This window comes from Fonsecaea erecta, assembly GCF_001651985.1.
Source record: "Fonsecaea erecta strain CBS 125763 chromosome Unknown Scaff6, whole genome shotgun sequence".
In the NCBI taxonomy this organism is placed as follows: Eukaryota; Fungi; Ascomycota; class Eurotiomycetes; order Chaetothyriales; family Herpotrichiellaceae; genus Fonsecaea; species Fonsecaea erecta.
In genome coordinates, this window is record NW_017387249.1 from 1886787 (window position 1) to 1912158 (window position 25372).

General features: G+C 52.6%; 5 protein-coding genes across 5 annotated transcripts; 1 reads left to right on the plus strand and 4 right to left on the minus strand.

Moving 5' to 3' along the window:
- Positions 1–2487: 2487 nt before the first annotated feature.
- On the minus strand, positions 2488–4237 carry AYL99_07712 (cell division control protein 7; the record flags this gene model as incomplete). Its single annotated transcript, XM_018839221.1, has 2 exons — positions 2488–3671; positions 3724–4237. 2 exons carry the CDS (start codon positions 4235–4237, stop codon positions 2488–2490), a joined length of 1698 nt encoding a protein of 565 aa, XP_018691989.1.
- A 305-nt stretch (positions 4238–4542) lies between these two features.
- Positions 4543–8386, plus strand: AYL99_07713 (hypothetical protein; the record flags this gene model as incomplete). The annotated part of the gene is made up of 3 exons (XM_018839222.1): positions 4543–4778; positions 4842–8115; positions 8216–8386. 3 exons carry the CDS (start codon positions 4543–4545, stop codon positions 8384–8386), a joined length of 3681 nt encoding a protein of 1226 aa, XP_018691990.1.
- Positions 8387–10103: 1717 nt separating this feature from the next.
- On the minus strand, positions 10104–10736 carry AYL99_07714 (hypothetical protein; the record flags this gene model as incomplete). Its single annotated transcript, XM_018839223.1, has 1 exon — positions 10104–10736. The coding sequence occupies one exon, from the start codon at positions 10734–10736 to the stop codon at positions 10104–10106; it is 633 nt and encodes a 210-aa protein (XP_018691991.1).
- A 1534-nt stretch (positions 10737–12270) lies between these two features.
- On the minus strand, positions 12271–13468 carry AYL99_07715 (hypothetical protein; the record flags this gene model as incomplete). Its single annotated transcript, XM_018839224.1, has 3 exons — positions 12271–12963; positions 13052–13101; positions 13177–13468. The coding sequence occupies 3 exons, from the start codon at positions 13466–13468 to the stop codon at positions 12271–12273; spliced, it is 1035 nt and encodes a 344-aa protein (XP_018691992.1).
- Positions 13469–17506: 4038 nt separating this feature from the next.
- AYL99_07716 (hypothetical protein) lies at positions 17507–20431 on the minus strand (the record flags this gene model as incomplete). Its single annotated transcript, XM_018839225.1, has 5 exons — positions 17507–19141; positions 19190–19688; positions 19743–19850; positions 19907–19974; positions 20027–20431. 5 exons carry the CDS (start codon positions 20429–20431, stop codon positions 17507–17509), a joined length of 2715 nt encoding a protein of 904 aa, XP_018691993.1.
- Between the last annotated feature and the right edge of the window lie 4941 nt (positions 20432–25372).

Sequence of the window (25372 nt, forward strand, 5' to 3'; positions counted from 1 at the left end):
TGCCGCGGTAGCAAAGGACTTTGTGCCCAGACTCTGAAACAACTTTTTGAGATGAAGATTTGAAATCGAAGATACAACCCCACCGATGCTGAAATTGAGAGCCCCTTGCTCTAGGACACATGTTAGTAATTGCTTCCTCGTGTCAATGGGCTGGTCGCGGGCCGATACTGGCAGTTCCATATGAGGAGTCTCCTGTACTAGGCAATTTGCGACAACATTAGGATACAGGTCGGATATAACGTGCAAAATTCGCCCAAGAGAAGATCCTCTTGTGGGTCTGTGGTCATGAACATGCCGTCCCCATGCATTCGTTTTATGGGCAACGCCGTCATAGCGAAGATGGACCGATACATCCTTTGAGAGAGGTTAGATGGTTCTTTTCCAAGCGAATATCTTGTTCTTGAATGTTATCTTGACCTTCGACAAAATATCGATTACTTTGCTGGGCTGTGCAACAGCCAGGGTGTATGTTCGTACATAGAATACCGCTACCGGTGGCTCTGCAGGGGCGGGCTCGAGAGTCGAGCTTCCGAGGCTAAGGAGGTGTGTCACACGGTCGACCAAGACGAGAAGAGGGTTATCGAGGGATTGCAAAGTTCGAGCACTGTAGGGTAGTTACTCCCGAAGATCACGTCGTGCGTTTATCAAACGTGAATCTTGGCCGTTTTCGATCAGTCTGTGTATGAGGCAGTCGAGCACGAGAGCGTGGAGGAATTTGATATTCTCGTCATACTCGTTGGGGCCAGTGAGTGTCGCAGGCCCAGTTCTGTCGCGAAAGATCTCCCATCGGCATGGAAGACCTTACGTCGCTTTCGTGGTAGGTTTGAACTAGTACCTATGTGAATGCATTAGAAAAGATCCTGCTGAGTTCCATCCCGGAGAATACACACAAAAGTATTTGCGCTTCAGACCCATTATGCTCATCCATAAACAAGAGTTCTTCAAGCATGCCAATGCTGCGCAAACCAATAGCACGCTACCTGGAAGACTCGATATCAGGCGTGGCTCAAGAACTCACTAAGATAAGCTCACCAGTCGCGAAGATCGCGGTATGCAGCTCGGATTTGTAGATACGGGGCTTCTCATGAAGATAGACAGGTGAAGGACAGGCAGGATACAATAAATCAATTTCATCGTTTATTGAGACCCGGCAACTAATACTTTGTAGTTAATACCTCTCCAGAGTTGAATGCCTGGTAAGTGAATTACTTACAGGTAGGTAGATATGTGGGTATTGCGCAAGTCTTTTGATTGGAAAGGATGCTGGCTCGCGGTTCCGCAGATTTAACTGTCTTTTATATTTTGATTAACCGCGATTTCTCCCAACAATTACATGTATTCCTCGATGGTCTAGTGGTCATGAGTAAGTCAATCATGTCATCAAATAGTTGATATGTCATCTAACATTCAGTTCAGTTTCCGCTTGTCATTTCACAATAACGAGCGCGGGAGACCAGGGTTCGATTCCCTGTCGGGGAGTATTTTTTTCGAAGTTTTTTTGGAACTCAGGTTGTCTTTTTGGGCCATATTCCCATGTATCTCAGAGTTGGATTTCCTACCAGACTTGCCGAGTCCAGTGAGTAAATTTCTCTGCCATAATACCTAGATATTTTCGTTTGTATTGGGGGATTTATGGACACACTCAGTAAATGCAGGTGTGTTCCATGTAGCAACAAGTCATACAATCGCGAACCAGAATCTCAAGAGTTTGTATGTAATGATATACCAAATCACGTAACAAACATGCCAATATACTCAGTCCTTCTAATTCTGTGAATCTTGCTTTTGAAGTCGACAGACAAACCAGCGCATAAGTTTAGAATAGGTGTTACGGCAGCTAAAGCAAAGCACTTGCATTCGCATCTGCCCGCTTTAACCCGGCAGTTGGAAAAGTGCCATCTGTCATACAGTTCTCAGCAAGATCGTCGGGTGAGCTGGGGACAGATCTCTATTCTAAGATGATAAAGTACCTCACAGAGGAAATATCACCAACCGTGATCTCACCTGTGACGCCTTCTTGCACCGACGGCTTCGAAGACAAGTCAGTCACAGTGCTGTAGTGCATTATGTCTCTGATATTGTTAGTACTGTGCCCTTGAATAAACATCCACATGTGACATGCTCCTTCGAGTGAATTGTCGAATTAAATACAGAGAACAAGAGACCCCAATGGACGGACGACGTGATAAACTACCTCTAAAACAATCCAATCCTCAGACTCTATACCGAAGAATAGCATTTTATGCGATGTCGTCATGTACCTCTAAACACTAAAAACCTTTGTCGCTTTGCACATCTTCTTTGCAGACTCCAAAAGGGCACGCTCTGTCCATGCCAGTAACACCACAAATGAAGCGAAGCCCGTGCCGTGCCGTGGGGGTATAAGATGCTAGTAACACAAAGCTCCGACCCATTTGCTAGCTCTCGAATGCATCAACAACAAAGACATTCCAGCGCAGATACCAGAGGTTACGCCTGTTCACGAAGTCACCGACGTGCTGCTCTCATTTCTTCTTCATATGCTTCTTGCGCTTCTCTCTCCGCTCGTTCCTCCTCGTCCTCAACAGGCGAGGTGAGGAACTCGTGTTGCAATGCCTCCCTTGCCGACCATCGTTTCCCAGCGTCGAGTTCGAGAAGGCCGTGCAGGAACGCCACTGCTTGAGCCTCTCCTGGTCGAAGGGTGTCTTGCTCTTTCTCGCGGCAACTCGCCCAGATGATGATCTTTTCAAAAGTAAAACCACGTTCGCCAATGGTCTCAATATTGGTTTCAAAGAGCTGGCCATGCATTGCGGCAACAGATTGCATCTTCTTCCGGCCAAATATCGAAGCCATTTCAATCATGGCATCAACGTCGTCGGCGCTGTTGAAGAAGGGAAATCGGCGAGCCAGGAGGGTCAGGAGGATCACACCGGTTGACCAGATGTCGATTTTGGTGGTCTGGGAGGTGCATTTCAACAAGACTTCGGGTGCTCGAAAACCTCGGGTCCCTGCTCTGTTTGCCCTTCGAGACGGCCGGCTATCATTCTTAGGATACCCTGTCGACATCTGCTCGGGAGAGGACTGCAGGACCTGGACTGCATAAGAGTTGATAAACTTATCTCTTCTTCTTTCCCTGGACTCAGTACAGAGGCATGGTTGCCAGTCAGTCCCTTGCCTCTCAGCCAGCCCAAAGTCGACCAGGACACCCTGCCTCTTTGTGTGGTCATAGAGGAAATTGGTGGGTTTGATGTCGCGGTGTAAGATTCCCGCCTTGTGCACATGAGCCAGACCGTTGAGCAGACAGCGAAAGTAATGTCGCATGTCGTTGATGAGGAACTCTCGATAGTACAAACGAAAATCGAGGTGCCTAAAGTATGGGAGCACCGCAACGACTTGGTCGTGATGACGGAAAGCCGTCAGCAGGGGACAGATGTATGGTGAGTGGCGTAATTCGTGTAAAAGTTCCAGCTCATTCATGATGCGGTGAGGTGAAGACGTCACATAGATCTTCTTCAAGGCGACAATCAGTCCTTTCCTCCGTGGTCTGTTAACCGCACCAGACGGGACGCTTGTTTTCCGCCTCTTGGAAGGGGGGGCGTCCGACGAGGACTCGTTCGTAGGGTCTTCATTTTCCTGATCCAGCTCGTGCGCCTGGACCAGTTGTTCGGCCTTGTATACGGTTGAAAAGGTACCTGCAATGGGGGGTTAGCAGAGACAACAACGAGACGGAGACGGACTGAATACCTTCGCCAATGCGATTGATGAGTCTGTATTTCTGGGATATGCCTCTGAAGCTTTCCTCGAGTCTGCGCATATCATCGACCACACTCTCGTCGACGTCGTCGTCGTCGTCATCACTCTCATCGGACTCTTCTAACAAAGAATCGTGAAGAAAGTCATCCTCTTCGGCCTGGCACTGCACCATGTTGTCCACCTCGCCTTCACCGCCACAAAACCGCTCGTGTGCATCCTCGTGAATGGCAATTGAGGTTTGCCCCATGTTGCCCTGCTCGAGACGCTCTCTCACTTCTTTCCCAGGGATCCCTGCTGCGGGCCGCCGTGCCTTCTTCCGATGACGCGTTGACGCGAACGCAGACTGGGATTCAGCTTCCTTCTCAGGCGTGTCTCCCACCCCGGAGTCGCTTAGCAAGACATGATAACGCGACGACAGAGCCTGTGAGGTCTTGATTGACTGTAGGTTGGTCTGTTTTCGCCGTAGGCTTTTAAGGACGCCTCTGGCAGTCTTCGCCAATTTCATGGTGCTCGTGTTTGTATGTGGGGCGTATGGCGCCAACACTGATTAGGAAATCCGTCAATAAATCTAACCGCGAAGCCAGCAACCATCGGATGGTCGCAAACGTGGTCGCATCTAGACTTTGATTCTGATCTTGTTGTTATGACAGTGACGAGTTAGCAACACTGATCATCGAAAAGTGGTGGACACTGCTGCAATGCGTCTGTGAATGTTTCACAACATTTCCTGCCGCCCACCAACGTCAACAAAACACATGCGCCAGTTTTGACAACCACATCCTGACCTCCCGATCATTGATCACAGCAAACATGGAGGATCAAGTTGATTTCGACATTAACGAGTCTCTGAAGCTCTACTTGAGCGACGTGACGACCATTCCCACCCTCGAAGCGAGTCCAGAATTGATCGACTGCGAAAATGACCCCGACAGCCTTTCATCGGGGTTGGTGGACAGTGTGTTGGACTCAGTGATAGACTTGATTACAGAAAACCCGGAAGCATTGTCCAGAAGCTCGACATTTGATACCTTGCAGTTTTTGTTAAAGTACGTTCTCCATCACTGACGTCCCCCGCGACCTCCTTTTGCTAATATTATTCGTGTACCCAGACATTCATCCGTGCTATCTACTCAAGCTCTGGGTAAGATTCTCGCTCTCATCGTTTCCGGACTATCGACCACCGCAGACATTGCAAATCACGACATCGAAAATGACGAACAAGATACTCTGCCACAGCATAAACGCCTGTTGGAAATGTACGCATTCCTTCTTCAATGGTCCATATCCGCCGTCGAAGCCAAAGCGCAGGAGAAGTCGAGCGCGGCGCCAGCAAGAAGAGGTGGGAAAGGAGCCAAATCAAAGTCTGCTGCCAAAGATAATACCTGGGACTCTTCCAGCCAGATCCAGAGTGCAATGGATGTTATGTGTCGGGTAATGAAGCTTAAGCTGAATCGCATCTTCCAGACAACGTCTGATCGCGACACATTCATCAACTTGTTTACGAGATCCATCTACCTGATCATGGAGAGCGAAGCCAGGGTCAAGATTACAGCCGTGCGCATGTTTTGCTTCAAAGTGCTCTGTGTCGCAGTGAAGCATCACGGTCATGCTCTTGGGGCTCAGACTTCGATCGTCCAGAACCTCACTTACTTTGAACATCTGTCAGAACCCATGGCCGAGTTTCTCCACATCCTGTCCGAACAATACGACTACCCTCAATTGTCGGCCGAGATTCTCCGGGAGTTGGCCGCAAAGGAGTTCAGTCAAAACGATAATAAAGGACCAAAGTCGGTTTCTGCCTTCATCATCAAATTATCGGAACTTGAACCGAGACTTGTGATTAAAGAGATGGGCCTTCTTGCCAAATTCCTGGACAGCGAGGCACACACCTTACGTTGTGCGGTGATTGAGGTCTGCGGAAACCTGCTTGCAGATCTAAGCAGACAAGAAGAGAAAACCGAAACCACCAAGATACAGATCAATGCTTTCTTTGACACCCTGGAACAACGATTTCTTGACACAGCACCATTCTGCCGAGTCCGGGCGATGCAAGTCCTCACCAAGATATGTGACCTGGAGCAGAAGTTTCCTAAGAGGCGACAGAATGCTGCCGAACTGGCCATGCAGAGTCTCCAGGACAAAAGCAGTAACGTTAGGCGGAACGCTATCAAGCTGTTGAGAAAGTTGGTTTCTTCACACCCATTCAGCCTCATGCATGGAGGACAGCTTTCACACAAGGAGTGGACGGAAAGACTCGAGGCAGTGGAATCACAATTAGACGCTCTGAAACCTCCACCCGACTCTCCCGGAGTGGCGCGGACAGCTGCAGGCGAAGAACAGGTTGACAAAGACCTCCTTGACGATGCTACTCAGGCAGAAGCCGAGCCGCAGGAGCTGACCGAGGAAGAGAAGATCGCCGCAGTGAAGAAGGCACAAGAGGAGGCCGCGACGTCTGAGGTCATAGGCAAACTCCAATTAACCCGAAAATACTATGTCGAGGCTCTCAGATTCATCGAGACCATTCATGACGCCTCGGAAATCGCAGTTCAGTTGTTGTCGTCACCCAACAAGACGGAGGTTATCGATGTGATGGACTTCTTTGTTACGATTGACGCGTTCAAGGTTGAGACAGCGCGAAAAGGCATCCGTCGGATGTTGCGGTTGATCTGGACCAAAGGAAACAGCGACGAGGGCAAGGGAGTCCAGAACCATCTCATCGACAACTACAAAAATCTCTTCTTCGATGCTCCCGACATGTTTAGCACGAACGATGCGGCCAATTTCGTCGCTCGAAATATGATCAGCTTGACATTCGGTGCCACACCTGCAGAATTGACCTCGCTGGAACAGCTGCTGAGCACAATGTTTAAGGCCGGTCACATTTCCGAGTTAGTGATTGCCAAATTGTGGCAGGTGTACGGCGTCAACAAGGACATCTCCAAGTCGCAAAGGAGAGGTGCCATTATCGTGCTCGGAATGATTGCTCTTGCAAGTCCAGAGGTCGTGGTCAAGGAAATTGACACAATGTTGCGAGTCGGTCTCGGACAGTTAGGCCGAACAGATTTCGTGCTCGCCAAGTTCACCTGCGTCGCTCTCCGACGCATGATACCAACTGCAAAGAAGGTGCAAGAAAGGACTGCTTCTGGGGGCCTCTCGAAGATGTCCAACAATCATGAGGTTCTGCGTATGCTCGCATCAATCCTGCTGACCACCTCGGCAAGCAAAGACTGGTATGGCATGGCGGAACAGGCCATCAGCGCCATTTACGTTCTTTCAGATCACCCTGATGTTCTATGCTCTGAGGTGCTCAGGCAGAAGACGCGCCTGGTCTTTCAGCAGACAAAAGACCTATCGTCGCTATCGAGGACGCCCTCTCCGGAACCCGATGCAATGGACATTGACGGGGAAGAGCAGGTCACCAACCCCGAGGCCGAACCGCACGATCCCGAACCGGCAGAACCTAAGCCAGAGAAGCCCTCAATTGCACTCTCACAGCTGTTGTTCGCTGTCGGGCACATCGCCATCAAGCAAATCGTGCATCTCGAGTTATGTGAACTTGACTTTAAGCGACGGAAACAGGACCAAGAAAAGAACAAGCCAATGGCCAACTCTTCCCCCGACAAGTCAGCCGCACCTACGCCAGCACAGCGGAAGAGGACTGCCGCAGAAGAAGTCCTCGCAGAGAAGCAGAAAGAGGAAGAAAAGGACGAGCTCGACTTGATCGGCGGCACGACCGAAGATGACTTCACTGAGGCGATTGCCCACATTCGGGAACGGGAACTCCTGTACGGCCCACATTCGTTGCTGGCGAATTTCGGTCCCTTGGTGACGGAAATTTGTGCCAACAATGCAGCTTACAAGGATCGAAACCTTCAAGCCCAGGCGACACTCTGTCTGGCCAAGCTCATGTGCGTAAGTAGTGAGTATTGTGAGAAGAATCTGCCGCTCCTGATCACCATCCTGGAACGGTCCACCGACCCTATCGTGCGCTCCAATGCCGTGATTGCGCTGGGTGACATGGCGGTGTGCTTCAACCATCTTATTGACGAAAACACCGACTTCCTCTACCGACGGCTGAACGACGCCGACGAGAGTGTGAAACGAACCTGTCTGATGACGTTGACCTTCCTCATCTTGGCAGGACAGGTCAAGGTGAAGGGTCAATTGGGTGAGATGGCCAAGTGTCTCGAAGATGGAGACAAGAAGATCGCAGATCTGGCACGTATGTTCTTCACTGAATTGGCCACCAAAGACAATGCCGTGTACAACCAGTTTGTCGACATGTTCAGCGTCCTCACTCAAGAGGGGCCTCTAGAGGGCGGAGTCCTGGAAGAGGAGGCGGTCAAGAGGATTTTGAAGTTTTTGTGTGGGTTTATTGAGAAGGTTCGTCTACACCTATTCCATCGCTCCATTCGACCCGATTTCAGCGACAGATGGAGCGTCTCTTTTTATCTTGCTCGCAACTGACTAATGTGCCAAATAGGACAAACACGCCAAAAACCTCGCGGAAAAGCTCGCGGCTCGGCTGAACCGGTGCGTGAACAAACGTCAATGGGACGACACCGCATACGCGCTGTCGTTACTGCAGCACAAGAACGAGGACATTGCGCGGAAGGTTCAAGAAGGCTATCGAGTGGTGGAGACGGAGGCGTGAAAGTCGGAAATCCTCCTGAGAGCTTGACAGCGTTGTAGCTGGAACATATGATGAAGGATGTACGTGAATGAATTGGATGAGGTTATGATACTCTTGCTGCAGTCGTGTTCTGTGCTTTTTATGCCGGTCCCAGAGAGTGGATGTATTTTGTTTGGGATAGTGAGCCCATTGCAGTGTGTAACAATAACACATACCCGACCTGCGTGCACTGCAGTAAATGAAGAGATTCCTCATAATACGTACGGTTGAGATGAGGTTCGGGGAGCATATATATATATATACACTCCAGTGTATGTAGCCTACGCATGCCATTTTCAGGGAAATGTATGCTGATGACTGTGTGACTATGTTACTTACTGTGTTTCGTTCATCTTCATATCTAATTTCATCATAACTCTTTTTTTCTCTTTCTCTTATTGTATTGTATTGTATTGTATTGTATTGTATGTAAGTAGGGCTATCTACGTAAACTGGTCGTCGACATAGACATATAATAGCAATATCGCGTCTGGCTTTGGGCCGTGCGTGCATTCGTTCACCCATCACTCATCCATACCATCCATCCCCTTGGGCGCGTGCGTAGAAGTCACAAGACATGTTCGTTCCAGCCTCGTCCGTCCGTCCATCTGTCTGTCCTTCCTTCCGCATCTGCTATGGTTGGGGAATGTCGAGAGATGTACGGTATGTATGTATGTACATAGACCGGGGACGTAGATCGAGATCGAGGTGTGTGGACCGTGCATGTCTTTGCTGTTACTCGACACCTTCAGGCGTGTTCCGGCCCATTCATTGTCGTCGTCGTCGACGAATGAACGCATGAAGGAAACTCCGATTTCAAGGGAGGAAAGAGGGGCGGGCGGGTAAAGAGCAGCCCATGGAGAGTCCTGAAATGACATCCTGTGTTCGCCACGTGAACACCCTGGCGCATTGAGCTCAGCTGTGTTTCCTTCTTCATCCCCTCCTCCTCCTCCTCCTGATCGCGCCAGTTGAATAGGACGTAACGTGTAAAAGCCGGTCGAATAGTCGCTTCGAAGAGAATTGATGAGCGGGTTGATGGATGGATAGATAGGTAGATAGACAAGCCACGCACGCGCTGACACCTCGAGCATCGTTGTCTTTCTCAAACGGAAAATCGTTCCTTGTACATGTACTGGAAGTACACATACGGCACAACTCCCCGGTCGTACCATCATATCAAAGTGCCATGCCGACCACTAGCTTCAGCCCAAAAACGCCGTTCGTCGGCCCCCTTGATGAGGGGAAAATAAAGGGTGTCCAGGCTGGAAGTGCGCGTGACAGCCTGGACAGTGAGATTGCTGCTGTATCACTTTGTTGTGTCTCTCTGTAAAAAGTCTTGTGTTTTTGCAGAAGGGCCTCTGGTACGGGTCGATTCAGTGGATGAATGACTTGAGAAAGAGCACCCGCCCCGTCTTTGGTCCATTGGTTGGTCGACGGGAAGATTGGTTCCGGGTCGGTCGATGGATCGAAGAAGCGGTTGAAAGCGTTGGAAAAGTAGGAAATACTGTCGCTAAGGGAATAGGCATGGTTCATTCAGACTTACGAGTCTGGGAAGCAACGCGCATTCCGCAGACGAGGCTTCCACGCATCCGGAAAACATAACGATGCCGCCGCAAACAAAATACGCTCAATGAAAAGGAAAAGCAGATTCAACAGATTTTCTCCCTCACGAGTGCCATCGTGGTCGAACGGCCTCATCCTAAGGCGTGATGGCTGGCGAGCTCGAGTTCTTGGACTCGGAGTCGCTGCCGATCTCGTGGGAGAATCGCTCGCTGTTGCGGGTCATGTTGGAGCCCGACCTCAACCGGGCGGCCTCACGCTTGGCCAGCACCTCGTTCCAGGCTGCCGGGTCGAGGGCGTGGTGAGACTCCTCGCTCAAGGCGGCGGCCGTGCCCATGGCTGTGGCGCTGTGGATGGCAGCCCCGACGGCGCCCCCATTGGCCGACATGATGGACTCGGCGTCGATCTCCGGGATGGGCGACTCGACCAGACTGTGACGGGCTTCTCTCTTGGCGGCGCGGATCTCGTGCTGGGCAGAGAACTCGGCGTGGTGTTTGGCGAACAGCGGGACGTGCTTGTCCAAGAAGTTGGTGGCGGCGGCCAAGGGGTGCGGCGTCGCGATGTGGATGTGGCTGTGGTGGTGGCCCTGAGGATGCCAGGAAGCGTCGGCGGGGTTTTGGGCTGGCGAGGGCGTCGACGCGATGATGTATGCAGGACTGGGGTGCACGAATGCTGACGGTGGCGGCGGCATGGCGATCTTCATGTTGGACTTGGTCGAGGACCGGGTCGAGACTGGCGAGAGGGTATCTTCTGATGTGGTAGGAGACGCCATCTCGGGGTTGGGGTCCCTTTTGTATCTGAGCAATAACTCTCGTCGAAGCGGGATTTTTGGCTATTCTATACAAGAATCCCTATACTGACGCTGGGTCGGAAGATCGAGGGCCGAAACCACTGGCTGGGGAGGCTCTGTGGGAAAGGGAGTTCAGGTGACCTCGCGATTCCGCCACCGTAGATGTAATTGATCCGTAATGATGAGGGCTTTTTCCGTCTCTCTTCTTTTTCTTTACACGCTTTCGGGCAAAGCAGTGTACGGGGATGGCGGGCGGGGAAAGAGAAAGAGGCGCAGCAGATCCGAAGGGAAAACCAAGGGAGGACAAGGAACGAAAAGCGAGAAGTCGGAAACTTCGCGCGTCCTTATAAAGCGAGGAAAGGACCAAGTAGAAGAGAGTGAAGGGGCCTTGATCCTTACGCGAAACTTAGCAAATCATTCATTCCATCCATCCTCCTGAACCTTTCACGACCTTCTACGACGCCGTGCCGAGAAGAAGGAGCCGCTATGCTCCCGTCGACGGGCATGATTTCTCCTTCGAGTCAGTAGCGGGGTGGGTTAGGAGGGCGGATGGTTTGATAAGTTGCGTTCGACGGACTCCAATGGCGTCGACGGGCCTTTGCCATGGCCATAGGCGACCCAATGAATTGTCTGGTCTATTGCTGACACAGCATGCGACATTATGCAGCATGCCGACGATGTTGCCCCCCTCCGGTGCATCGAGATGGGTCGATTACTCCTCGAGCCAGCTGTTGAGGACAGAGGAATAGCGAAAAAAGGAAAGCCGGCCCCCGTCAATTACATAATGACAACATGTGATCATCAGAGTGGTGGTGATGGTGGTGGTGATGATGTTGAAGAGAGGAATAAAACAAGACAAGACAAGACAAGACCAAGAAGGTGGCCGGAAAAGGGAAATCCCAGACAGGTAATCGCCTATATCAGTAGTGACCGAGCTAATTACGTAGTTGGTTAAGAGGTTATGTACGGAGTACGGCAGAGCGAAGAAGAACCTTCCATGCATGAGGCGAGGAGGAATCGAGGAGGATCCCGTGCGGTAGAATATTGTTGTTTCCCTGAGGGTGTAATCGGTAGGTGTTATGTATCCGATCATGTATGTATGTTTGTATTTGGCCCCTTCCGTCCTGCCGGCGGTCTCGGTACATACATACATACTGTACATACAGTATATACAGTACAAAGGCAAGTATGCTGCGTACACGAAGATCTAGACCTGGATGGAGGAGGAGTAACCATGTCATCCCCAGCACTGACAAGAAAGCCCATGATGTGATTGATGACCATCTGCATGGACGTCTATCCATTCACTATCCATCCTCCTCCCCATTCGCCTCCCCTGCTTTGCCACAGCCTTCCCTCGCTTGCCGGCTGCTTCCTGGGTTCCAGCATGTGACAGGGACAATCCATGGCAGAGATCTTTTCTGTGATTGATTTCCTACCCCTCTCCTCCTCTCCCATTATATACCTTCCTGTCAATGGCTTGCCTTGTCCTTGCCACGCGGCCCTTGACGTCTTGTCATGGACCAAGTTCAGCCCTCTGTGTACTCTTTCGGCGGTGGGCCCCGTCTCCGTCCTGTCCGACGGGCATCTCAACTCTGTCGTATTCCCCAGCGCCTGCCAACTCAGGCCGGCCGTCCTGGGGTCCTGGTGCTTCCGCCACCATGTGTCCTTGGCTGTCCGGATAGGGAGATGCAGGGAGGGAGGCTTCGGAGAAAGGCTTCTGCATCATCTGGTGTTGGTCGAGGGGACCACCATTCCCGCCTCCACTGCCTTGACGTCTTTTGCGAATCAAGAAGAAGACCAGGACGCCTATGATCACGGCTGCTGCCCCTAAGCCAGCTCCCAGCCCTGCTGCAAGCCCCGTGTTGCTCGAGCCGTCACTCTTGGATGGCGCTGGGGTGTTTGATGTGGCGGATGCTGCTGCCGCTGCTGCTGATTTGCTGGTGGAGGGAGTCGAACTTGTCCTGGTACTGGTGCTCGTGCTCGTGCTCGTGCTGGCACTGGTGTTCTGAGTGGGTTCGCCCGATTCACTGCTGGTGGTGCCATCCGTCACGAGAGGGCTTGTCTGGACAAACGGGGACGTCGTAGATGAAATCCCCGGCCAGCTGGTGCTTCCAATGACGGTAACTGTACTCGGTTGAGTATCCCCAAGCTTGACGGCGTTCTTGCCCGTGTCACAACTACACTCGGAATCTCCGGGACAACAGTACTATCGGCATCCGTTAATGCTGGGCTGTTGATGGACTGCTGATACTATTTCCTTCAAGTTCCACCAGATCAGCCAAAGGGAGACTTACCCAGTCTTGTGCGGTGTCACATTTGAGTAAAGGTATTGACGTATTGGCATCTGCGAGTCACCCGGACTCAGCATTCCATGTCACCAACGAAGCCTTTGGGGGTCAAGAAGGACTCTGCCACCTACTCTGAGCAAAGCACCATCCCGGACATTGCTGACTGTCCCAGGTGCGATCTGTACATGTCCCCCGGTAATAATAACCATTTCCACTCTGCTCGATGTAACACACTCCGTCCGAGAGACACGTCAATCCGGTCCCACAACAAGCCGAGTTCTCTTGGTCTGGAAAGCACGCCGTGTCGTCGGGGGCTATCGAGTATGGATCATCTGGAGCCAATGTGCTGTTTTGCCAATAGCACGTCGCCGAGGCCAGGCGAGGTATGAAAAAGACGAGGGCGCAGAAGGCTGAGGCCGGCATTGCGACGAGCACAACGCTCCTTGCCCTCCAAGAAGCAAGGTAATATATCTCTGAGCGAAGCCCGTCGGCTGGTCGCGATGGAGGATGCACTGCGGCGGGGTAGTCGCCAGGCTCAAGTGATGGGCAACAACCAGAACACGGTAATGAAGAGGGCGTTTTTTGAGACAGGACATATGGACGAGCATGGCATCATCACGAACCCGTTTGTGTCACTCAGGCACCCTACCGTTCTACCCCTTAGTCTGTTTCACCCGCAGCTCTATCCCGAAAGTTTGGCGCCTTTCACAATACACAGCTGGAGAAGGCTGTGGATCTGAGTGGCCACCGCATACCCAACGTTGTGGTGCGAGAGGCTCCATCAACCCCTGGCCCAAAGGCTGATTGGCATGTGTATCCATCGAGATTGAATACGGGTCACGAAAGACCGATCTCTGAGAGGTGCGATGTCGCTAAGGCGTTCCGCCCAGATCTGCAAACCCACCGAGCTAGAGTTCGGCCGTGACAGGGATGTGGTACTAACTGGTGCTTGAGGCGTCCCTGAATAATGGTCGGTTCGGCCGAACTGTGACTGTGATTGTTCAGCCTCGTTATATTAGGAGGCGGCCTTACCCAGCGGCTGTTCCTGTACGACCAAAGGGAGATATCCGTAGATGAAGGGCAACCAGCAAATCAACCCAAGCATTATTTCAACTGGAGGAGCAGCCGTGCTCCAAACTTTTCCCCTGTACCCACACAACGGCCGGGTGGAAATGCAATTTCAGTGTACCCAGTCAAGACCCAAGCCCCAAGCCTCACAATGCAAGCGAAGCATACAGGCCTTCTACGGTTACGCACTCCCCCAGGCCTCAATTGTCGTTCGCCAGCAAAGGCAGGATAGTCCGGGTCGACAACGAATGACCTCCCGCTGGATGAAGTCAAGATCTTTGTCGTGGTTGCATGCTTCGGTCGGGAAGTCTGTGACAAGCGTGGAGGAGAGAAGAAAAAGGACGTCGTGCCGCCAGTGCCTGTACGGTGGTCATCAAGAAATCAGAAAAGTCGCAACGGGGGTGAAAAAGGCACTCGTCGCGCGTCAGAGACATCGATCGAGTGCGTGGCTGAAGAGGTTCGATATCATGGGCCGGTGACTCGGACAATGAGCAGGAGATGCATACAACCGGCCCGCGGATAGACTTCTTTCGCCAACTGATGTTTGGTGTACATCCTAGTTGTGACGGCCGAGAAGAGTTTAAGATGGGCAGGCGTGCCTCTTGTTCTCAACGCTGCAAAGGAACGCCTTGGACCACCTTGTCTGTGATCTTCCGCGACCACTTGCAGTTTCGAGGCTTCTGGTACCGCCTCCTCTCAAAACTGGCAGCCAACAGTACCACTCACTGCCCGGTGTTCCAGGATCTCTTTTCATGGGCCTTGATCTGCATCTCCACGTGGAACAAGAAAAAGAGAGCCTGATCAGGTGCATACGTAGCCTTTCGTGTTCTCGTGCCGTGACCCAGCGACGCCTGGGAGAGCCTGGTCGTGGCGACGCCGTTGACAGAGACCGAGGAAACATGATCGAGGACCCAAGGAATCCCGCTGCGAATTGCTCATCCAGCTCAGCCAAGTTAGAAACATACGAGGAGCAAGATATCCGGCGCGCCACGAAGAATGAATCCTCCTTTTCCCTACCTGCTCTTCCAAGCTCGCTGACATGCCTGCCTGTTTGTCCTCCTTCCTGCCGGATGATTAGCCGAGTTTGAGAAGTCGTCACTCGTCACAATCCTCCTGTCAACGAACAGAATACTGGGACAGGGAAGGGGAGAAAAACACGCAACCAGCCCTGAGATTATGATGATGCAGGAACCATCCCATCCCCCATTGCCAGTTGCCCTGTTTCTTCCCCTTGTCGCTTCGAAAGCGCCAGCCCCGAGTGACCCCACAGCGGCACGCGTTGATGATCCGAAACCCCCCGTGGCGTAATGATTGTCGGGGGACGGGGGGGGATTTGCGCCAAAGGTACCTCGTACTGTACATACTGTACCTAGGTGCTTCGGGGACTTCGCATCATTGTGATTGCCTTAGTTAGGTATCGTGCGGTGTGCCGGAGCATGTCCTGGAGCCACTCGTTGCGAGATGACATACTGTACTCCGTCCCGAGTATCGTACTTGTAGCGAGATACCGAGATTCCTCGCGCTCTCTCTCTCTCGCCTGCCGCACGCTGCCTCTTACGTGCGTTAATTACCCGAGCTGTTTCCCATCTGTAAGAATAAATATCATACGCGTTACAAACCACCCCTCGGTCTCGTCGCTAGTCAACAAGTGGAGTCGATAAATGGGAAGAAAGATCCCTAGGTTCGCGTCGTATAGAAGTACAAACAGTAGTAGTAGTAGTCTGTCTGCCCTGTGCGACCCCGGCGGCCGGTGTCTTGCTCTCTCGTACGTTTCAGATTCGGGGGAGAGTGGCCTAGCATCGACGTCGGAGTGGTTGGTTGGGGTGGTGTGATTGATCGCGGTTGATTACATTCAGCCGTTCGTTAGTCTTAGTCCAGTCCCTCCCTTCCCTCCCCCCGCTGGCCGAAATGCAGGTTGGGCCGGGAGGATGGATGAGCCCGCTCTAAACGAGGGAGGGGGAAGAAGGGAACGAGAGGCACTGCTACTGTGTCGGTCGCACAGCATAGCACAGCACGGCACAGCCAGAAAGAAACGAGCGCTTGAGTGTCGTGTCTTGCCTGTCGTTGTCACTGGGGAGGAAGCAGATCCCTCCATGGTGGTGTTTCGGATTTCAATATCCTGCTGCGCTTACTTACCTGCTTCCTACCACTATTTCTTCCTTCGTCCTGCTGTGCATGCTCTGTCGTCAAGAGGGGCGCAGTGCGTTGGGCGTCATGGGCCAGGGGTGGCGGCTCTACACCCAGTGAAAGGACGACAGCACCCTCTCCCACTATGGTCAGCGTCAGCAGAAGAGGCAATGAGGACGATGACAACATGACATGGACACAAGACATGCATGCATGCATGCATTGTACAATCAAACCCCCTCAAGCTTCTCGAAGAATGATCAATCACTGCTAAATGGCCCTTTTCAGCCAGATGCATGGGTGGCTGATGGGCTGAGACGAGGCTCAGCCCCTCAAAATCTCTCTCTCTCTCTCCCTCGTATCCACCGTTCCATCCCAAATTTAGTAGCAGGCCAGCCACTTCCTGTTTGTTCTCGTTGGCGGTTGATCGGCTGCTAGGAAGTGGTCCGGGGCCTTGGTGATTGCCCTGCTCCCCTCCCCCAACACAGGCCATTCTCCGATGCTGGCTCTTCGTTCGCTCGCTCGTTCGCGTCTATCGGTCCTTACTACAACTCGTATCATCCTTGGTCGTCGGCGTCTGATTTCCGACCGCCAAGGGTACGAGGACGAGGACGAGGACGAGGACGACGTCCCGAGTTGAAGCTTGTAGGTCTCGTAATGACAGAGAATCGGGGTTGGAAATTGAAGGACAATCACAGACTCCGTAAATCACGGCCTGCTAACTCCATCAAAGTGGTAACCCAAATTTGCATGCTTGATAGTGAGTGACTGGCTCGCAACGCAGATACTCCGTATATGCTGGGCGGGACACCCGTCGATCTGATCAATTTTTACAAACATTTCTTCGCTTGCTGGAATGACAATCCTGAACAGAATGAACTTGCTGTGCTGTGATGATGCTCCTGTGGATCTTTTCCCTTCCCTTCGCTCCTTGCGAATAATATGCAATGATATGCAAAATCTCTCCTGGTAGGTACGCCCAAGTACGCCACACGAACACCAAAAAAGATCACTGTATTGACTGTGCATCAAGGCCGCCATGAACGCCCAAATTTCCCACATGACCCTCTTCCCCCGTCCCAAGTCCCTCGTCGCCCAGACAATGGAATCCCCAAAATGTAGTATCAAAGACAAATAAAAACAGATTCAATCCTCGTAAAGGTCGTAAGACATCATGGTCGTGACAGTGAACCAACCAGAAAAGGTGTAGGATAGATAGGAGAATAGGAAACATCCAGAAATAAACCCTTCCCCCGTCTGCGCTCTCTAGAAGTGTGACAGTCGACTGCGTCCCTCCACGAGTCGATACAATACCCGTTCGGCTTCATTCATGAGTCCTCCCAGAAAGAGGGAAACCTTGTGGAGGCGAACGATTTCGAGAAGACCGTGCATCCGTCCAAACACCTGCGGATCTAAGCGTAACAAGTCGTCGACTGTTTTGACGTTGGTGTTTTGTAAATACTCGCGCATGCTGTATGCCGCTTCATGCGCGTCCAGGAGAGCTGGATGCGCCGAAGACAAGCTGGAACTCCTTGAAGGATTCGAAGTGGGCTCGCTGGTGGCCGAACCAGCCCCGGAGCCCTGGCCGCTGTTCTCGGCCGTGGTCGATGCAGAAAAGCCGTAAGCCCAGCAGATGAGGGCGGCCAGGTAGAACACCCACGGCTCATGGAGCATGTGAGTGTCGTGGAAAGAAACAAAGAGGTCGGTGTTGGTAGCATCCGAAGTCGAGAACTTGGCCCGGCTACGGATCAGTTGCGTGGCGTGCCAGAGTGCCACCCGGCTCTCCCGGTTCGAGTCGACCCAGGCTCGCAGGTTTCGTTTAGCGTCTTGAAATTCGGCCTCGTTCTCGAGCTTCTTCCCAATGATCCACGATTCGCCGCTGACCACCAGCAGCTGCCGGATCGGAGCGTGCTTGGCCATGTCCCGAGCGTGGCGGTTGAAGATGAGCCGAGATATAGATTCACCTGTGTGATCCTGCCGGGGCAGGAGCTGATCAAGAGAAACCCCCTGGTTAGCGGCCAAGCTCACTTGGATCTGGAAGTAGTCCAGAGACGAAGAGAACGCTTGATCCGAACGGGAAGGCCTAGTCTTGCTGGACAAAGGGGACATAGAAGAGCCGGAGGCCATCCCAATCCACTCTTCGATCGGACTGGTCTCCCAGAGTTCCTCCGAACAGGGCAAAGAGACGGTCAATCGAAGCCCGTTGGGGCCTGCTCTCCTGGGCCGCTCATGATGCACGATCGTGGCTGGCTGTTCGAACAAGACCACTTGCTGAAGATCCAGCACGGTACACGCCTGCAAAATCCGTCGCCGGGTCTCGTGCTCCAGCCAGAATTTATGGGCTCTCTGGATGTCGTCGGTCGTCCGCTCTTTGGGAAGAGTCCTCAAGACTGCCAAGGGCTCCGTTGCAAGGATCCGTCTTGCCTGATCGAGGCTCGCAAACAGTGATCGAAATCTCGCAGACATCTCCACCTCCACCCGCCTCGCACAGTATTTGCTCAGAATCTCGAGAAGGAAGACAGTCTGCAAGTCTGCCAGCCGTGATCGACTGGTGATGTTGTCTCGTCTCCTCAAAAGTTTCGTGGCAATCTCCAACAAGGTCAGGGAGTACAGTTTCGCGTCCGGTCGGGTGTCGTATTGTGATCCTATTGCAAGCATGGCACTGGCCAGGAGAGGACTCGGTTTGGTGGGCAAAAAGCTGGGTCGGTGGATGAGAGGGTATGCCGGATGGAAGTACTGCCAGTAGAGCTCCAGGCAATCCCACCTTATAGTGTCGGATATACTGGTTGAGGCATTTCCCGACTGAAGTCCAGAGGCATTTGATAGTTCTCGTCGTATGACAGACCATTCGATTCCATCCAGGTCGGAGAGGGGTATTGGTATGGTAGAGTCTGCAGGAGACTGATCAGCTTCAGTATACGCACCAACCCAATGAAAAGGGGCACATACAGGAAGATAAGTCCCATCATCAAGCATGGTCGAGGGCAGAATGCTGGGAGGTCCCGACGAAGGCACCCAGGGGCCTGGCATTGTTCCGTTGATCAGGGGGGAGGCCGCGCTGGGATCGAAGGCAGCTACGGAGGAAGAAGAAGAAATGCTCTGACGGTGGGCGTACCGGCCATAATACTCAGAAACCGGAGATTGACTGCTCTCAGGGGTATAGAAAATAGAATCGTCCGCTGAGTTGTAGCCAGGGACGTAATGCATGGGCTGTCGCGAGAAGCCGTTAAAGGCTGGCGTCCCCATGCCGTAACGGTAGTCTTGCTGGGGATGAACCAAAGAACCGATCGAGAGTCCTCCAGAAGAGGACCTGGGAGCACTTCGATCGGCTTGGGGACTGGTCATAACAGGAGCAGGCATCACCGCCGAAGGTTCTGAAGTGACCGAGACCTGTCCCAACTGGCCCATGTGGGCAGAGGCATTGGACTCAGCTGCGGTTTCCAGATCACTGCTCAGGAACGTCAGCTTCTCCCGTCCCGGTCGACATGCAATCGCGACTTACTGTCTCTCCTGATGGCGTTGGAGAAGATCCATCCGGTGAAATGCCTTTCGACATCCAGGGCGAGTGCAAGGGAAGAGTGCTTCAGGATTGTGATTCAATTCATGTCTCCTGTTACTTGTTAGAGGAGGAAGGAGGTTTACGACCGGCCCAGTAGTCAGACTTACCTTCTGTGCTCTGCCCGGGTGAAGACCTGATGACCATCGTTAGCCAGGTTGCCGCCGTTGGGCCCCGACTGCTAGGGCGTGGATTTTTGGGGGTCATGACGCCTGACGGGGCAGACTTACCTTGCCACAACCAGGAAACTCGCAAGCATGCACACGTTTGCCTTTCTTCGCCTTGCTGATGCGACCGGTGGGCGTGCACGTCGGCACCATGTCGAGAGAAACGGATGATGTCCTCATGGTGGAAGAGCTTTCACGACGAGAAGACAATCCTTGGGCAGTCCCTTCGACCGGTGAGGCAGGCGAGTCGGATACTATAGGGGATCGGCTGAAAGCGATCGTGTCCTGAGAAGGCGACTGAGCGGAAGATATGGGTCGCGGGCTGTCTCTCTGTCGGTGGCGGCGATCTTTGGTTGGTTGGTCGGAAAAGAGTGTCGTAGTCGTAGCCTGCTGTGGATGAAGGATTGACTCGGAGGAGTTGGCGACGCCAGGTTGTCGAGGAGTTTGGGAACGCTGTTTTGGGGCCATGATGAAGGAAAAGGATATTGTATAGAAGATATAAGAGTATACGAAGTGACCAAGAGGCCTGCGCCAAATGTTTCACGGTGGAGTCCCTTGAAATGCTTGGAAGCCTCCGCCCCCTTCTGAGCCTCAAGCAAAGATTAAGCTTGTTTGAGGAAATGGAGACGTTGGCATGGGTTTCTGGAGCGGGAGGGTAGGTGTGATGAGGGAAATGACGACTTGATGGTGGAAAGAAGGGGAGAGGCTAGGAGGATTAGAGAGTTTCCAGGACCTATCGGCAGGGCTGAGTTGTGTATTGGAGGCCGGAGGCACGTGGCGGGGCGAAGGGCAGGTCCCAGGTGTAGGACCAGATAGGCCGGATGTTATTCTTGTCCCCAAGAATGGAGACCAGGCACCTAAGGGAATGCTAGAAAGAACGAGCAGAAAGTGGTTCCAAAGTGGAAAGCATGGAAATGAATTTGGACGCAGGAGCCAGGGTGAAATTAGCTACCATAGCTTTTGGAAGAGGCGGGTGTAAGAGAGGCAAGCGAGGTATAGAGCCTCCTGCTCCAATAGAACGGCCGAGAGCGGAGCGGCTGTGTCCTCTGCACGAGGCTTTTGGGCCAAGCGTGGCCGGTCCCAGTCAAAATATAGAGCGTCTGATCAAGGGACGCCGGGGAAGCGATTGGACAGCGCAACCAAAGCAAGTGGATGGGATGCTGACTAGGATGGAAGTGAGCAGGGAGGGTGTTGGTGTAGGGGTCGTTTTCGGGGTAGGGAGCTTCCCATTTCCACGAGGCCGCGAGGGAACTTTTGGAGAGAGGGGGGTGTAGGGACCGAGTGGGTGGATCGAGCAACGGCAGGACGGCCGCTAGTATTGAGTCCACCCGCCAGTCAAAGCCTCATAAACCTGTCATCCGTAAGGTGTTAGCTCCAGGCGGGTGCAGTAAGTGGTGAGATGGGCCGTCAGATGCTGGTTAATGTTCGTGCGAGAGATGCACAGCAGAGAGCGTGTGTGAAGTGGTACCTGAGGCCACTGAGCGGGGACGGCTGCTGATTGGGCCCGACGAGGTCTCCGTCATCCTTGAATAGCACCAAAAACCACACGCTTAGCGGTTTCTATCGCGAGTGCGGCGCAGGCCGATCACACTAACCCGAAAACTAAGACGGTTGCTACTATTCAAAGACCATGCTTATACTATTACGGGACTAGCTTGAAACAGTAGCCAACCAGATACCGGCCAAGCCTCGCCCACCGGGATCCACCCCTGATGCTCTAAAAGTAATCCGCTAACCCATATTAGACTAGCGTGGCTGTTGTTTAGACGAGTCTGCCTTACCTGAGCACTAAAACACCAGACATCAGAAGCGAGTTTCCTCAGTAGTAGTACTTGACGGTCCTGTCCACCAAGTCGTGGTAGTAATGCACCCTCCCTCCCCTCCAATCCATGCTCCAACAAACCACACCCCATTTAAACGCCGAGAAAGAGGAACACGCTCCCCATCGTTGGCCACATCTGTCCTTTTAGAGGATGATCATCTCCGTACCTGGCATCGTGAGCTCGGCTTATGTTTGGTGGAACGACCACTTCGTAACCCGATCGCACGCTGAATTCTCCGTCTTCCGATCCCCTAGCCCGGGACGAGTGTTATTCTACGAGTTGCTCCACCCCGTTGATGCCGTCACTCTGTCGCACTAAGGGCGCGCAGGGGACATCCTGGGGAGGGAGGGTTGAGCGACGCCTCCGTAAGTCTTGGTTGCTGCCATCATACACATTCTGAATGGATAGCCATTTTTGCATCAAATCTGTCATCGCCAGAACAGAACTCACTGGCAGGCGACACAGGCCAGGAGACACCCAGGAGACACCCAGGAGAAGGAAACTTCGCCAGAGTTTGATATTGCCCGAGGACCTTCGCCGAGTATCACCAAGTGGCTGCTCGTTCGGCGAATGGGTCCCCTATGAAGATCAGGAGTAGTGACGCGCAGAACACTTCGCATCGCCGAACGATTGTGCAATCAACAAGAAGGTATCCAGGGTGTTCGCGAACGCCATGTCCAGCTCAGAATATCTACTGCAGGAACGAGCGGCCCCCGATTCCCTTGCTCTTGACAATAATCCAACCTTCCTGTGGCTATCAGTCTTTGTTACTCTGTACCAGTAATGGTAGAACTCCTCCACCTTTTTTCCGTCACAAGATGCTGAGAAACTCCAGCTTCATGCAGATCACCGTTAAATCGGTGTCCTCTTTCTTACCACACTTTTGTTCCTTGTCCGTAGCTTACGTGCCTGGTGCGAAGCCGTCAGTGCGGGAAGGATTTGCCCCATCAGCCACTCTTAACGAGGTTGGTAGGTACTTTCGCGACACTCGCCACGATGAAGCGTAATAGCCCGCTGTGGCTTGCGCCGTGATCCCGGCCACCTTCCGGTATCTGTGGCTGGCAAAACTGTGGCGTCAATCACCCGTCTGTCAACCTCTTTGTTGATTACTCAAGAGGCAACGGCAAATCCTTCGACGAGTCTTTTGAGGGATGGAAGGAATGCAGATGTTGAGTGCGGCTGAAGGTGGATGGACCATATGACAACGCATGCTCATGCTCATCACATCCCATGACAATTACCAGGACTCCAGGTGGTGGATGCTACACCGGTAGAAATGCGGGACAACGCGACGAAGTTTACAAAGATTTGCGAGTCTTCCCCGTCCCTCTCCACCAAGTCTGCAATTTCCACCGATTCTCACACAAATGGTCTCTTCCATCGTCACAATGACAATTACCTCAGCTCTGCCGTCTGCTGGCCGAAGATGGGCAACGATCCACTCGCCGATCAGCCCTGGTCTCTCGCGAGATGATGCGTAGATGAATGATACTCCTGCCACTTGTACCATGATCAGTCGCCGACCAGAACCCTCATCACAGAGTACAAGGATGTATCTTGTCGGCATTTTCCCACTTTGCTCTTTCGAAAAGAAGGAAGCGCAGTTGCAGTCTTTCGGGAACCTCGCATCCTCCATTGTCCTGTCGACAACGCTCATCACCCCTTTTTCCTGCATCCAACTGCACAACAGGTCAACTCTGGCACAGAAACCCCAATTCCCACGAGCTCAACTGACAAGTAATCCATGACTCTCGCAGGACTCTACTCAACCTTATTGATCCTCGTAATTCCGGAAACGGCACAAGATAATCACGTGCTTCCGTTCTCCGACGGGAAGCCCCTTTTTTGACGCCATTGTTTCAGCATTGCGCCAACCTCTGAGCCTTAGCGACAGGTTCGGACAATCCAGCGAGAAAACCTCGTCGCGAATGCCCCTTCGTAGTTGAGAAGGGGCGCCACGTCAGTCCACAATCTGTAGTTCCGCGGCAGATCTGCATGCTCCATCTGCCCCGACACACGCGACCACGTTCAGAAACACGCTCTCGAAGCCTCCCGTTCTGATCCGCCAATTGTCGTGGGATATCCCATTACTGCAAGGGGAAGAGCGTTGGGCACCTACGTTGTTAGTACCGACGCTGGCTAGATGCAAGCCCCTGACCAGGGCACCGCGCAGGGACGAGTACGGAGGTACCTGACAACCTATCAAGCCTTGCTGGCGACGGTTTCATCGTCAGGGGATCTGTTTGAGTTCCGTCCCGTGTTCGAGCGGCCTACATACGAATAGCTTGGATGTGAAGAAACGTTTGAGAATCGCTCTATGCATGATTCTAGAAGCTGCCCCCCTTTCCCCTTTCGAGCGACACAACGAGCATGTGGTCAGTGCCAGCAGGAAGAAAGCCGAGACCCTGACAATCTACATGCATGTGCAGGCACCGGCGTTTCTCCCACACGGCACGGCAGCATTGAGACACGCATCAAGGAGGGTACGGGATACATACATAGGGAGTAAGACTCGGGCATGCATCGTATTCGGATTTGCTTTCATGTGCGCCCAAGGGTCTCGAACAGGCCACTTTGCGTGATGGCACAGCAACAACATCAAAAACACCGAGGAGCTGCTTGGACGATCCTCAAGAACCACAAAGGCATTGTAGGAGACGGAAGTCGAGACTCATTGGCTTGTGACACACTATACTGAATACGACAGATCAGGCAGCTCATCCTCAACTACTGTGGCCCGATCAGTCATCAGGCCGCCAGACAAACAGAGAGGCTTCTCGAAGCTAGGGAACCAATGGTCGGAAGTTATCAACGGCAACGCGAAGATAAAAGGTAGGTACGGTAGGGTGTATGTTCTCTTTGCCCCAGGCGTTGCAGTTACCTCTCTGTCCCTTTACACTTTCACTCCTATTGATTCCTCCCAAACTACCACAAACTCAACAATCTTCCAATTGGGGGGAGAATTCCTCCACCTCTCCACCGTGGTTGTCAGCAGAAAAAGCCTTGTTCGTATTTGTCCACTATGCAGAGGTCCTCTGCAATTGTCCCCGGGCAGCTTAATATCAGCGGAGCGCGAAGGATCCCAATTGATGGAGCTGGACGTGCTGCCGTCGACGCACTGTTGAGATCAAGACGGAATCGCTGCAAAGACCACCATGGGCATATTGGGAGCTGCCGATGTGATGGCCACAAGCCATAACATAATCGACAACACGCCAGATTGAGGGGATGAGGAATAGCGAAACATGCATTTCGCATGTCCTGGCCTCGCTCAACTTGAACAGGAAGGCCTCTTTGTCGAGGGGCACGCACGTCCGATTCAAGAATGTTCTGGTTGAGTGAGGAACTCCCCACGCCCCTGTCTGTCGTTGATCTCAGAAGTCACCATCTCCCTCTCCTAGGAATCTGTCTCTGGGTCTGCTACGTACATACAGACATATATACAAACATACATACCTTACTGGACCTGACTCGGAGCTGGGGCCCGTTCACAAAAACAACATCTTGCTCATGACAGAGAGACCTCCATCGTATCACCCACTGATTGTCCTGTGATGCTCGCCATCACTCCTCCACCTGAGCGCGC